The following is a 14,640-nucleotide window of genomic DNA, read 5'->3' as shown; positions in this document are numbered from 1 at the left end:
CGGTAACTGGAGGGGCCTTGGCCATCCTCTCACGTCTCACTCACCCTTCCCCAGGAGCTCCTTGGACTGGTTAGAGTGGAGGTTCTTGGCTTTAATCAGCACCACCAGGAGGCGGTTGGCAGCTGGGAGGTAGCTGATGGATAGAAGGACCTCTCCAGCTCCTGCAGATGCCTCCTGAAACAGAACAGGAGACACAGGAGGGGAGTCCCACCTGGGGACGGCTTCTGACCCAGCAACAAATGCTGAAGCTGGGATCATGCTGGATTTGCATCCAACAGGCATCCTCGAAACCATTTACCCATCAATTCTGGGGTCTCCACCCTTGCAGAAGAGAGCAAGGCACAGAGGAATTCTATGTGGCATGCTCTTCAATAGCAATTTCTTTGTTTGCCTCCAAATGTGATTTTTCACATACCATATAGTCAAATCCAACATACAAAACAGAGCAAAGAAATGCTACTCAGAATGCAGCAGGGGGAAGGAGGCCAGAATTCCCCATTACCCTTCACCTTCCACCACCCCCAAGCTCCTGGGACACCTCTGTCCTCTAGGGCCTCAGAGAACAGTTTCAGAATCCCTGCATGGGCCCATCAGGTTCCTGGGGCGGCGGGAGAGTTATAATTCATTACTTTGTTTGAAAAGATAGTTCCTTCCAGCTCCAGGAGGTTGCTTCATCGACAGAGGGACCAGTAATGTCAATGAAGTGCTGGGGCATATGACGATAGATCACGCCCAGAGGCAACTGGCAATAACCACACCTCAAAGGAGGTGATGCCCTGTGAGGCATCCAAACACACACATCTATCCCTGCATGCAGCTTTAGAGTAATTCTCCTGAAATTCCTACAGGAGTTTGTTTTGAATTTCAACAAATCCATCAAGGGACAAGAACCACCAAAAGACACCTCCCAGGAGGTGGGTGTTTGGTTGCAATCCAAGCTCTGGGGAGACCTGGCAGGAAAGAGAAGGGAGTGTGTGGGCAGGGATCAGCTGAAGGTCAGGAGTCTCCTCTGTTGAGCAGGAAGAAGATGCCCTTCCCTCGAAATTCCAAAGAAGAGGCAGATGTGTGGCCTGCTGTGCCAAGATGGAGAGTGGGGAGTGGGAGTGGGGGAAGGGCCCATGGAAGCTTGTCTCTCCAGATGTCACAGCTTTCAGTCCTGTGCCCCTTCCCTCCAGGTTTGTCCCTCTTTCCCAGCTGTGCAATGAGGGTAATTCAGTGAGGTCTGGTACCAGGCTGGGGCCCTGGCTAACAGCCACCATGGCTTCCTAAGCTTTCTCCCCTCCTGTCACACCCAGGATGTCTGTTCATCCATCCTGGACCAGGCACTCAGAAGGGCTGAAATCAGTTTTTCTTTGCTCACTGTGACCTCTCTGGATTCAATCGTTCAGCAAGCATATGTAATGCACCTACTGTATTCCAGACGCCATAATTAAAGCCATGAACTCAACACAATCAGCCTCAAGGAAGCTTGCAGTCGCATGGGGAAGACAGACAGGAAGTGATTAAATATGTAACATTGGGCAGCATTAAATGCTATGAAGAAATATAGATATCAGAGGATGAAGTGAGAAAATGCATATAGCAAGTTCTTAGTAAAGGTCATAAATTACAATTCTAATGACAACAGTCAAAACAACAATTATTACTAATCCAGAACAAGAGTAATGCTGCGAGCATAGACTCTATACCAGATTAACTGGATCCAAGTTCCAATCCTACCATTGTGATCTTGGGTAAGTTACTTAACTTTTCTAAGCCTCCATTTCTGCATGACCCCAATGATTCCACAAGTTTTGAGGGACTGGTCATATGAAGAAATGATTTGGGAGCCTCAAAGGATCTTGGTGATGAAATGAATGATAGCAGCTAACACTTACTAAACATTGTGTGTGAGATGCAATTACATTGTCCATCCCACTAGAAAGTAAGCGCCACTGTGGCCTCTGTTCACACTATGCAACCCCAGCACCTGGGACACAGTGGGCACACAATAAACATTTGTGAAAAAAGGGTAGCACATCCCATTTATAATCTTGACGACAACCCCGAGAGGGCTACTGATTTTGTTCCCATTTTAACATAAGAACCTGAGATGCAGAAAGGAAACATCATTGCCAGAGGTCACATAGGCAGGAAGTGGCAAAACCAAGCCTTGGAAAGGAGGTCCAGTCTGATAGCAAAACCTAACTCCTGAATCCATGGCTCTCCAGCTTTCTCAGTTGGCAGCCCTTCCCAACCCTCTCATTTCACAGTGAAGGAACTGAGGCCCAGGAACTTGTACCAGGCACCCAGAGAGATGTCCATAGAGTTGGGATGGGCACCAGCCTCCTGGCTCATGGTCGATTATTAGAGGGCCACAGGTAGCCCGGGCTATAGCCACAGGGTGACCAGACTTGAGTCCTCTGCTCCCTGCAGACCAGGTGAGAGGAGTCAGCACCTGTTGGCCTCTGCAGGGATCTTCACTTTTGCATAGGGTGAGGTTTGACTAGCCTAACCAGCTGCACGTAGCCAGACAATTTCAACAGCACCTGCTCCCTGGGCACTGCTGCTGAAAATACTTGCGGACTAAAGTAATCCTTTCTTTCTTCTTCCTTTCCCTGGTTTTCCCTGGTTTTCTTTCTCTCAGGTCTCAGTGAACCATGCAAGACTGCCCTTGGAGGTTAATATCCAGAATCTACAAAGAACGTAAACAAATTTACAAGAAAAAAAAAAAAAAACAATCCCATCAAAAAGTGGGCAAAGGATATGAACAGACACTTCTCAAAAGAAGACATTTATGTAGCCAACAGACATACGAAAAAATGCTCATCATCACTGGTTATTAGAGAAATACAAATCAAAACCACAAAGAGATACCATCTCACGCCAGTTAGAATGGCGATCATTAAAGTCAGGAAACAACAGAGGCTGGAGAGGATGTGGAGAAATAGGAACGCTTTTACACGGTTGGTTGGAGTGTAAACTAGTTCAACCATTGTGGAAGACAGTGTGGCGATTCCTCAAGGATCTAGAACTAGAAATACCATTTGACCCAGTGATCCTATTACTGGGTATATACCCAAAGGATTATAAATCATGCTACCATAAAGACACATGCACACATATGTTAATTGCAGCACTATTCACAATAGCAGACTTGGAACCAACCCAAATGTCCATCAATGATAGACTGCATAAAGAAAACGTGGCACATATACACCATGGAATACTATGCAGCCATAAAAAAGGATGAGTTCATGTCCTTGGCAGGCACATGGATGAAGCTGTAAACCATCATTCTCAGTAAAGTATCACAAGGACAGAAAACCAAACACCACATGTTCTCACTCTTAGGTGGGAATTGAACAATGAGATCTCTTGGACACAAGGCAGGGAACATCACATGCCAGGGCATGTCAGGTGGTGGGGGGCTGGGGGAGGGATAGCGTTAGGAGAAATACATAATATAGATGACTAGTTGATGAGTGCAGCAAACCAACATGGCATATGTATACCTATGTATCAAACCTACACGTTCTGCACATGTATCCTAGAACTTAAAGTATAATAATAATTTTAAAAGACTGCCCTTGGAGTGGGTTGCCCTGTGAGTCCCTCTTGATGCACATGGCACTTTTGGCTGAGTATATTCCAGCTAGAACTGGGTACTGTGGGCATGTCTGTTAACCCATTCTGGCCTAGAGAAGAAAAACATCTGGGCTGCAATGACTGAGGGCTCCACTCACCTTGTTCAAATCAGCCCATCAGCCCACACCCTCTAGCTGGGGCGAGGGGATCCCTGGCCTGGACTTCCAGCTTTCTCCTGCCCTATACACCCAGAAGTTCACCTCCTACTTCTAACTCCATGCCACCCTCTGAGGTTGTTCACATTTGTAGTAAACAGGTCAGTGATCAAAGCAGTTTTGAGTATGTATTTGCAGAACAGAGACAGCTACAGAAAGTATGATAATTATTAGGATGAGCTATGAGGTCAGGACTTCATCTTAATTACTGTTGCTGTGTCCCTAGTTCTTGGCACAGTGCCTGGCACATGGTAGAAACTGGGCAAGGTATTTGCAGAATGAATGAATGAGTGAATGATGGCTGCTCTTCTAGGGGGCAGTGAGAGAAGCTGCTAGGTGCCTGAGACTTCTTCCTAGATTGGCTGGATTTCTGCCCTTTGGGGGCTGTACCAAGTCTCAGAGCCCAGCAGGGGAGTCTCTGCATCTCGAGAGAAAGCTAGTTTACTAGTTTAATAATCCTAAGTATTGATTCCTTCTCCCAGGATCCCCATCTGTGATTCCACAGAAGTCCCAAATCACACACTAACTAGAGAGTGGGCTTTGGAACAGCTGAGTTCCATCTGAGAGTGGCTGTGATTTTTCTGTCAATTTTCTGAGCCTGGGAAAGAGGAAAAAATGGAGCAAGGAGGAAATCATAGCAAAAAGAGGAGCAGGCAGTGGGTGAAATGTACTCTTCCCTCCTGCAGTCTGGGTGTCTATTAGGAAAGGTGCCTGCTGGCCACACCTCATACTTGTCAGGTGGCTTTCACGGCAAGTAATGAGATAGCACAGGATTTCGAGTCAGACCAACTCAGCCTCAAGGTCTGCTGTTTCCTGGCTGTGGGACCCTGTGTGGATTCCTGAACTACTATGACCATCAGTTTCCTCACCTGTAAGGTGGATAGTCATGGTGTCTCTCTCATCTGGTTGATTTGGGGAGTGGCAGCACTCAGGTAGAGTCCTAAGCATAGCAACTGATACATGGTGAGCATTAAAAAATAGTGCCCTTGGCCTGGCGCGGTGGCTCACACCTGTAATCCTAGGACTTTGAGAGGCCGAGGTGGGTAGATCACAAGGTCAGGAGATCAAGACCATCCTGGTCAACATGGTGAAACCCTGTCTCTACTAAAAATACAAAAATTAGCTGGGTGTAGTGGCGTGTGCCTGTAATCCCAACTACTCGGGAGGCTGAGGCACGAGAATCACTTGAACCCAGGCGGCAGAGGTTGCAGTGAGCTGAGATCACACCACTGCACTCCAACCTGGCAACAAAGCGAGACTCTGTCTCAAAAAAAAAAAAAAAAAAAAAAATAGTGCCTTAATCAGTATTTTTCTCTTTGCTTTAGCACGAGGGATGGCAAACATTTTCTGGAAAGTGCCTAATAATACCTATTTGGGGCTATGCAGCTTATACAGTCTTTAGATCAGTTTAGCACTGCCCATCTGGCTGAGAGACTAGTCACCTAGAAAGTTCCCTCAAGGCACCACAGTGCAGGCCCTTACATGAGGCTTTGACCCAGGGGCCTAAGCAACTACATACCATCTTGTAGCCCTGACCTTCCCAGACCCCCTTGCTGTCTTGGCCCATGGGGAACAATGATTTGCTCCCCAAAGGTCCCCTCTCTTGAGGGCTGCGGCATCTCAGAAGACCCTTCTTTCCCACTCATGGCCCCCCAACAGCAGATATGGGGAAATCATCCTCAGTCTGGGGATTGCGTGGATCACCGGGCTCTGGGCCTGCCCCCAGCCCTGATTGCTCCTTCAGAGCCCAACACACGGGGCCTTCTAGAATTCTTTATCAGAGCACATTGGTTAGGTCGCTCTTCCATGGCTCAGAGTGGAATATGTCAGATATCATCATCATTTGTCTGTGCCAATTTGTCCCCTAGTCTGTACACTCCTGAGTGGTGGAGCTCCACCCTTCCCCGCTTCATGCTCACCTGCACAAAGGAAGGAAGGTAGAATGCCCTGCAGTGTCTGGCACATAGTAGGAACGCACAGAGTATAACTGGATTGAAATGGGGACAATACTTCATAGCAGTAAAGGTAACACACGCAGCATGGCATTTTCCACGACAGCAGAGAGAGTCTTTGCATGGCAAGTTAGAGCCAAGACTAGGAGCAGACACTAGGGATCCCAGATCCTGGGCCATGGGTCTCCTCTAGCCCTCTGCTCCATTCAAGACTCCAACCTCCCTTCCAGCCCCAAGCCAGGGAGGTCTCTGAGGCTTGTTCCCTAAGACTTGGCCTAGAGTTGCTGGGAGGACATCGGGTTCTGCCATCCCAAGCTGCACTGGCAAGTTTTACCTTTCTAACCCAGGGGTAACCCTACCTTCGCTGAAGTCTTCAGCTCACCCCACTGGGCAGCCCCTAGAGGCACAGATGTCCCATCCAGGCCCAGGCAGAGCTCCCCTGCTACACTGTGGCGGGAGAAGCGGTCGCAGGTCCTCAAGGTTAGCGTCAGGGTGGCTGTGGGGAGCTCCTCCTCCGCCAGGGGGAGCACCAGGCCCTCCTCCCAGGTGGTGTGCAGCTGCCGCTTCTTTAGGGCTGTCTGCGCCTCCACAGAGCCAGTCCTATTGGCCACACTCCCTTGGACATAGCAGTCACAGCCTCCATCATGGTTGCTGGTCACAGCTGCAGGCAAGGAGAACAACACAGGCATGGGACTTTCTGAGGACAAGTGGAGGGGGCAGAAGAATGCCTTGCTTAGGGCTGTGGAATCCAACTTAATGATGTGACCTTGGGTGTCTGAGAGGCTGACCATGCCGGGCACCAGGGAATCGCCTTTCACTGAGACATTTAGAAATAGATCATTTGAGGAGGCTGGCCTCAGCACATGCTGATTCTCTTTCTTGGAGAACAGGGACAAGACTTGGCATTTCCTGGAGCCCCCTGAACTCCGGATTCTGAAAATGTGCCAAGGTGCCAGGACTTGCTGCTGGGGGCCTTTACTAGTGGTGCTGCTGACACATAACTGTTTGTTCTGAACTTTAAATAGTCACCATGTAACCACTTTCCATGCGAATCACTTGGCTCTTACCTCATGAGTGAGTGTGGCTTTATGTTCTGAACCTTGGTGTTTTCAAAGTTTCACAATGTGTGGATCTGCCCAGAAATTTACACCTTTGGTGCTTTTCTGACTGGCTCTTCAGTGATCATTTGGAAAGTGGTAGCTGACATTTCACAGGAAGAGAAGATGAAGAACTGAGGCTATATGTCTTAATAGCAAGAGCTTTCCACTGAACTTCAAGGGACTACTTAGTCCTGGCTCTGTCACCAGTTAGATGCAGTGATCTTTGACAAGTCATATGACTTGCCAGACCTCAGTTTCCTAATCTGTAAAACGCACTAGTGTGAAGACCAAACACAATAAAGTATAGGAGGAAGGTGCTTTAAAATCTTAAAAGATAATACAAGGAAAAAGAGTTTAATAATAATAAGATAACACAAGGAAAAAGAAAATATAATTATATATAAAATTCCAATTTATCTGACCCCATTGCTAGCCCTGATTTCTTTGCAGAGTCTTAGCTTTATTTACTGTCCTTAAAGTGAACTGTCAGGGTAGAGAAACCAAGGACATCCTGCCACCCTTAGGCTGCTTGGCTCTTAGATTGTAGAAATTTTTCTGACCATTCGGAACACCCTCTGTGTACAGCGCAAAGCCCTGTCCAATTTCAAATTCATCTATGGCAGAGATGGCTAGCTCTTCACCCCAAACTCATTGCCTTTCCTTCCTGGGCACCCACCAACCCACATTTCCCAGCCTGCTTTGCAGTTGGGTGTGCTCATGTGACGGAGTTATAGCCAATGGGATGCAAGTGGAAGCGACGTCCACCAAGTCCAGGTAAAGGCTGTTAAGGAATGATCGTGCCCTCTCCTTCTCTTTCTCCTTCCATCTGCCAGATACAGATGGCAAGGATACAGATGACAAAGAGGGGGTTATGGAGCCACAGCTGGAAGGAGCCTGGTCCTTGAATCACCATTTGGAGAAAAAATGTTTGTTAACCAGGAATCCCCACTTTGGACTGTTGGGGTTGGGGATGTGGGAAATCTTTGTGTCTAAGCTCCATGTGTTCCAGGGCCTGGTTGTTAGAGTCCTAATCCTGTGCTCCCTCCAGCTGTGGATGATCCATCCTGTCTGCACAGCTCCTCCAGGGGAGACAGACACACAGAAGCCCACGAGAGTCAAATAAGAGCAGTACCTTCCAGGCTAGTCACAAACAATTCAGCCTTCTGACGGTCATAGTCCAGGCAGTAGTGGAGTTTGGGGGCCTGGTTCCAACTGGCAGCCTTTTCTGGATTCCAGGTCTCCATGACACAGACATCCTCCACCACACCTGTTAAGAAAGGCAAAATTGTCACTGCCACCCACACTGGGGTTCTGCTTTCCTGATTACACCTTTCCCATCTCTATCACCTATGCCAGAAACCCAAATCCAAGTCTTCCCAGCTGTGTGCAGAATCACAGTGGCCACACCAAGACAACACATGGGGTCAATGTCACAGTCCATTAGGCGGCATCTGTGTCCACTGGCTCCCTCACCAACCACACAAAACAAAACGGAGACTACACAACAATCCATTCTCCCTGCTTTATGTTTTGTCTTTCTGAAAGGCCTACATATTCTTTGGGTCAGGGAAAACCGTGTCTCTTCTTCCCATATCTTCCCCAGTGCCCAGCCGCAGCATGGTACACCTAAAGGTTCTGCACTCTTCATGTTGATGATGCTGATGAAAAGGAGAGTAGAAATAGTAACGATATGTTTTAGCTGGGTGTGATGGCTCATGCCTGTAACCCCAGCACTTCGAGAGGCCAAGGCAAGAAGACCACTTGAGCCTGTTCATTTGAGACCGGCCTGGGCCACATAGTGAGATTTCGTGTCTACAAAAAATAAGCAAAAATTATCTGGGTGTGGTGGCATGCACCTGTAGTCCTAGCTACTCAGGAGGCCAAGGTGAGAGGATCACTGGAGCCTGGGAGATTGAGCCTGCAATGGCCCATGATCATGCCACTGAATTCCAGCCTGGGAGACAGAGCAAGACCCCAGCTCAAAAAAAAAAAAAAAAAAAAAATTGGCCGGGCGCGGTGGCTCAAGCCTGTAATCCCAGCACTTTGGGAGGCCGAGACGGGCGGATCACAAGGTCAGGAGATCGAGACCATCCTGGCTAACACGGCGAAACCCCGTCTCTACTAAAAACACAAAAAATTAGCCGGGCGAGGTGGCGGCGCCTGTGGTCCCAGCTACTCGGGAGGCTGAGGCAGGAGAATGGCGTGAACCCGGGAGGCGGAGCTTGCAGTGAGCTGAGATCTGGCCACTGCACTCCAGCCTGGGCGACAGAGCGAGACTCCGTCTCAAAAAAAAAAAAAAAAAAAAAAAAAAAAAAAAAAAATTGCTTGGGACCTTAACTCAAAAAAACAACAAAAAATCCAATACGTTTTTTGTTACCTCTTTTGTGCCAGGCCCTGAATTAAGCATTTTATGTGCGTTATTTTATCTACACTTTACAACTCCCCTACCAGACAGATAATAGTCTAGTCCCATTTTATGGATGAGGAAACTGAGGTTCATGGAGTTACAGCATGACCCATGCCACATAGCAAGTATATGAAAGGGCAGCAAATTAAACCCATGACTCTGAAGCCCATGGTTTTAACCATGGCTCTTTATCCTCTCTCATAGTTGCACACATATGACTTGAAAGGGACTCCATTTCCCAGTGGAAAGTTGGCAGCCTGGGGGAGAAGTGCTATGGCAACACGTTGTCAGGAAGGAAGGATCATGATTCCGAGGCCTAGTGCCCACCTGCTTGGCCGGCGCCAAATGCTGGGGCACTCAGCCTCCTCATCAGGTCACATACAGCATCTACAGAGACATTGACAAGCCCCACTGGAGTGCTGCCCATGGAAGTGCAGGGGGCAGGAGACCCCTACCATTCTGAGGGAGGATGAACAGCTCCTCTGTGACCTGCCTCTTGAGGCGACTGTCATTCGGGGGTTGGGGGCTGGCAGGTGCAGTGGGCTCCTCCGTGGACCTCAGTGAGTAGTCTGCATAGTTGATGACCTCTGGAGCCGTCACAGCTGGCCTGGGTCCATAGATGTCTGGGAACTTGAGGAGGGCACGGGGCTGAACAGGTTCCGTGGATTTTTTAACGTTGAACTGCAAACACAAATTACTCTGATTAGTCCACAAAGGAGCACTCCTGTCTGTTTACCCCCATGGAAGGGAGAAGCGATGAACTGACCTGTTGTAGGAGGCAGAGGGAGAGGTGTGGTTCCATTCTGCTCCAAAGAGCACAACCGATCAAACTCACTCGAATCCGCAATCCACTGAGATGTGGGCCCTGTTCATCTATCCCTCCTCCATCCATCGGCCCATCCATCCTATGGCTGTGCCCATGGTTATTGCCTGGACCTGCTGCAGGTGGTTCCCCCTCTGCTGCTCTCATCTGCTCCCTTGCCTCTTCATTCTCCCCTCTCTCTTCCTCCCTCCTCTTCTCCACCTAATGGCTCAGAAATGCCAGTGGCTCCCACCACACTTGGAGCAAAATTCAGACTCTCTGCAGCTTGCCTAGCTTGATCCTGCTCATCTGTCTGATATCGCCCCCAATCCTTCCTTTGCTCACCTGCAGTCACTGAGCTCCCTGCTTCTCAAACAGCTTGGGCTCTTTCCTTGGTCCAGCTTCCAGCTCCTAATTTTTCCTCCCAAACCGCCCACCCCTACCTCCACCTGCTTTTTGCATGGCCGGCTCCACCTCACACCTGAAGTCTGACCAAGGAGTCCATCTCTAACCTTCCAATCTAAATTAAATCCCTCCCCCAAGCCTGTCCCTCCCTATCACCACATCCCACTCTTTTACTTCACAGCATTGATCTCACCCTATATTGTTTTGATCATAGGCTGGCCTGTTTGTAGTAAGTATCTCCCACTAGCATGTGCGATCTATTAGCACAGGAATTATGTCTTGTCTTGCTCCTGCCTAGATCAGCCTGGTCCAAAGCCCACTGCCCCCATGGCTCTCGATGTTTGCCCTGTCTTCAAGTCTTTCCCTAGCGGAGCAGTCCCCATCAGAAACATTTATCATTATCTTGTTACACACAGCAACTAGTCACCCTGGGAGAGACATGCATGACTTGCAAAACCAATTTCCCTTTGCACCTCCACCCACACTGAGAGTGTCACTGGGCATCAAGTTGCTGTGTCCCTTGTGCCTAGCATGGTGTCAGCTCACAGGGAGTATGCAATAAATACCTGTGACTAGGGCTGCCATGTTGTATGGGTTGTGCACTGCACAAAAGTCTCTGGATGAGGACAGAGTAGAAGCCAAAATGCAGCCTGTGTACCACTTGTCCAGTTGTGTGCTCTAGGCTAGGCCCTTTTCGCTCGGAAAAAAAGGGGAATCTTTCTTTTTGAAAAGACTCACCTGCTTGTCAACCCTTAAGTGCGTGGGGCTCCTCACACAGAGAAGTGGGATCTTCTGTCTCTCCCTTCTATTTGAGAGACTCAAAGTTACATGACAGGTAGCAAGAGGAGCCTTCCCGGTCCTCAGGATTGAAGACTAGGTCTAGAGCTTAAATTGCTGGCACCTGGGTGGGCAGTCCACAAAAGGGCCCTCAGGTTAGACAGGCAGATCTGAAGACTGAGATCTATGACTGAGTTCCCAAGAAGCCTCCTGCCCTCCACGCTGGCCCTGCTGGCCCTCCTGGCCCTCCCATCTCTGTGGCTGAAGCGGGTAGTGGGTGCAAATGGCTGGCAGCAGGACTCAGGCTGCCCTGCCCAGTGGCAGGAGTGACCCTGCACTGCGTAGGGGTGGAACTGGACGTGGTCTGGAAGGAGAGGCACTTAACAGTTTGCACTATTTCAAAAAGTTGTGTTTCTAATTTTTGTACCCTCTTTAATTATCCCAGGATGCATCCCGGACATTCTGCCCCGGTTGAGACTCTGTCCCCAACCATTCCCGAAGGAGGCTGGACCTAGGTGATAGGGACATTCCTTAATTAGTTTCATCCATTGGACATAAGAAGCTGCAGCAGGGCCCAAAGGGGCAGGAAACAGGGGCTGGCCTCTCGGTGACCTCTTGGACAACCGCTTCCTGCTGGGCCCCCTATCCTGCTGCTGCCCCTGCATTTTCACATGTTTTCTTCTGAACTTCCCTAAAAGGTAGAGATTATCCTTCTTGTACAGATAAGGAAACTGAGGCTCGGAGGAGATTTAAGAAACCCTCAGTTCTTCTCTCAGAAACACTGCACAGTAGATTATAATGTAACCCAAGCGAGGACCTGATTGTATCCTGATCTCCACTGAGTGTGCCTGGCACACATGGGCTCTAAAAGCATTTCTGACTACAGTGGAGTGAAGTCACTTGGAATCATGCAGCTGGTGAGGGCAGCAGCAGAGAAAGCCTAGATCAGCCTGGCCCAAAGCCCACTGCCCCCAGGGCTCTTGACACTTTTCTTGCCTCCAAATCTTTCCCCAGCACAGCAGTCCCCATCGGAAACATTTATCATTATCTTGTTACACACAGCCACCAGTCACCCCTGGGAGGGACATGCATGATTTGCAAAATCAGGCCCCCTTTGTACCTCCACCCCCACTGAGAGTGTCACTGGCATCAAGGAGGCTGGCTTCCAGTACCAACCCTACCGCTGGAGCTAGGTCACTTTGGGCAGGTAATTCCACCTCTCTGGGCCATCACCTTAAGTGATAGGTGATTTGCAGACTATCCCACTCCACATTCTGAGTTGCTTTTTTAGGCTGCAAAGAGGTGAGAGACACCATTGCTTTATTTTCAGGTATAGGTGAGTTGGAGACGATCACAAACAAGTAAAATAAGTAAGTATATTTGGCCACTCAGGACCGCAACACAGAAGCGGACGGGAGGCAATATGTGTAAATAACACCTGATAGCTAGTGCACAGTACATGCAGGGCACAATCAGAGGTGCCCAGAAGGCCGAGCTGGCCTTCAGGGAGGAGCCAGGGCGTGACTGAGACCTTGAAAGAGAGAGGGTGATTTAGAAGGCAGGGGTGAAGACCGGGATTGGGGAAGTAAAATTCTGTGCTCCTGACACCAGATGCTCAGGGCCCTTGGAAGAGACACAGAGCAATGACTAATGTCGCCATCTTTCTATCCTATACAAAGTCACCTCCACCTTCAATATTTCATATAACTCTGTATTACCTTCATCCTACTGTTTCACAATGAGGAAATTGAGGCTCAGGGAAGCTCGCAATCATACAACTGACAAGTGGTATGTATCATAAAGCCTCTAGATATTTTCACTTCAAAATTCACGTCATTTCCATTGTCCTGCAGCTGCTTCTCAACACCACCCCCTCGCCACCCCCTGCAAAATCCCTGTCGGTCTTGCCGCTGGATTCTAAATGACAACCACAGCATCTCAGGGGCCCACCCGCTGCCACTCCCTCCCATTCATCGGCACAAAAGTGCTCCCAGAGGCTGCTGGGCCTCAGCACACACCTGACTTAAAGTCACGTCACCCTCTGCTCTCACTTGGTTGGGACCAGAACTAAGACTGTTTGGGTGGCCCGGGAAACATTTTTTGTGTTTATATTTGGTTTCATCCCAATTCAATCATCTGAGAAAAGGGCTGGGCTTCATTCCCAGTTCGATGCAATTTGGATGATTTTGCATTTTCAAGGGGGAAATAATCACTGGGCTCAGCTCTGAGTGAAGTTCACTCTGTGTTGCCTCGAGTCGTGACAGAGTCTGGCTCTGCCTTCCTCCCTCCTCAGTGGATCTCAATTTGTGTGTCCCTGATAACCTCAGGAGCTTGTTACCAGAGCTTAAAATGCACTCCTAGAGCAAAAGATTGGGCATTTCTTAGTTGTCTACCAATACCCATTCCCTCTCCCCTCCACCCGCCCTCCACATCACCAGGTTGTCTAGGTTTCATCCCATCCCCAGCTCCCAGGAAGAGGGTCAGATCTTTCCATTTCTTGGCATTATCTTGGTGACCGATTCCTAGGGGTTGGCACCCGTCCTGGGGAAGCCAACCCAGATGGAAGGGAGGGACTTGGATTCCACAGTAGTAGAAGTCCCCTCCTCCCTGGACAGGAAGCGGGTGGCCCTGCCTTGTGACTGCAAGGTGAGTCAGCCTTGGGGCAGCAGTGTGGAGAGACAGAAAGAACCCGTGTCCTTGATGGCAATGTCATTAAGCTGCTCAGCCAACCAGTCCTGCAATCTGTCCTGCCTCTGCATTTCAAGTTACATGAGCAATACTGTTCTTATTGTTTAAGCCAGTTTGAATTGGGACTTTTGTGCATTGCAACCCAGAGCATCCCAAACTGATGCATTGCCTTTTTCACAAGCATCACAGGAGATCATGACCCTGGTGTGGAGAAACTGGGCCTGGGGTAGAAAGAACCCCTCTTGAATCTCTGCATCCAGCCCAAGGCATCCTCATTTGCTGTTTATTCTTTTCCCACTTTATCCTGTGTGGCAAATGGCTGGCTTTAGCTGGGAATGACTTAAGGCCTTTGCCCAGGCCAAGAGCAGAGTCTGATGACAGCTACACGAGTCTCTTCAAGGAGCAAAAGCAGCAGCTCATTACGTATCTCCTTCTCTTGTACAATCTTATTTACTGCATTTCAAACTTGGTTCCATCACATCTTTCAAATGCATCTATCTTTGCACTTAAATAGCTGAAACGTCAATGCCAGACAAACAGAAAATAGGTTCAGAGGTTGAGAGAGGGAGCCTGGGAGAGGGTTCTAGGTGAAGAACAAGAATGTCTGGGGGAAGGAGGTGCTCAGGGTAGCAGGGCCCTAGAGAGAGACCTTGCTCCAGCCTTCCACCATGGGTGCATGAGGGGCAGGACTTAGAATCAGATATTCTCTATGTGTCCCTTGAAGACC

At 49.0% G+C, this 14,640-nt stretch overlaps 1 protein-coding gene across 1 annotated transcript in view; it reads right to left on the bottom strand.

The window, feature by feature from the left end:
* Positions 1 to 14,640, bottom strand: part of LOC105471634 (synaptotagmin 13) — a 46,402-nt gene that overhangs the window by 6,061 nt on the left and 25,701 nt on the right. Inside the window, exons 2-5 of the mRNA XM_011724209.3 lie at positions 9,697 to 9,922; positions 7,967 to 8,101; positions 6,094 to 6,395; positions 45 to 174 (exon numbers count right to left, since the gene is read on the bottom strand). Coding sequence (XP_011722511.1) covers positions 45 to 174; positions 6,094 to 6,395; positions 7,967 to 8,101; positions 9,697 to 9,922 — 793 coding nt within the window. The remainder of the gene's footprint in view (positions 1 to 44; positions 175 to 6,093; positions 6,396 to 7,966; positions 8,102 to 9,696; positions 9,923 to 14,640) is intronic.

Source organism: Macaca nemestrina, chromosome 12 (assembly GCF_043159975.1).
Source record: "Macaca nemestrina isolate mMacNem1 chromosome 12, mMacNem.hap1, whole genome shotgun sequence".
Lineage (NCBI taxonomy): Eukaryota > Metazoa > Chordata > Mammalia > Primates > Cercopithecidae > Macaca > Macaca nemestrina.
This window is presented reverse-complemented; position numbering and strand designations above follow the sequence as displayed.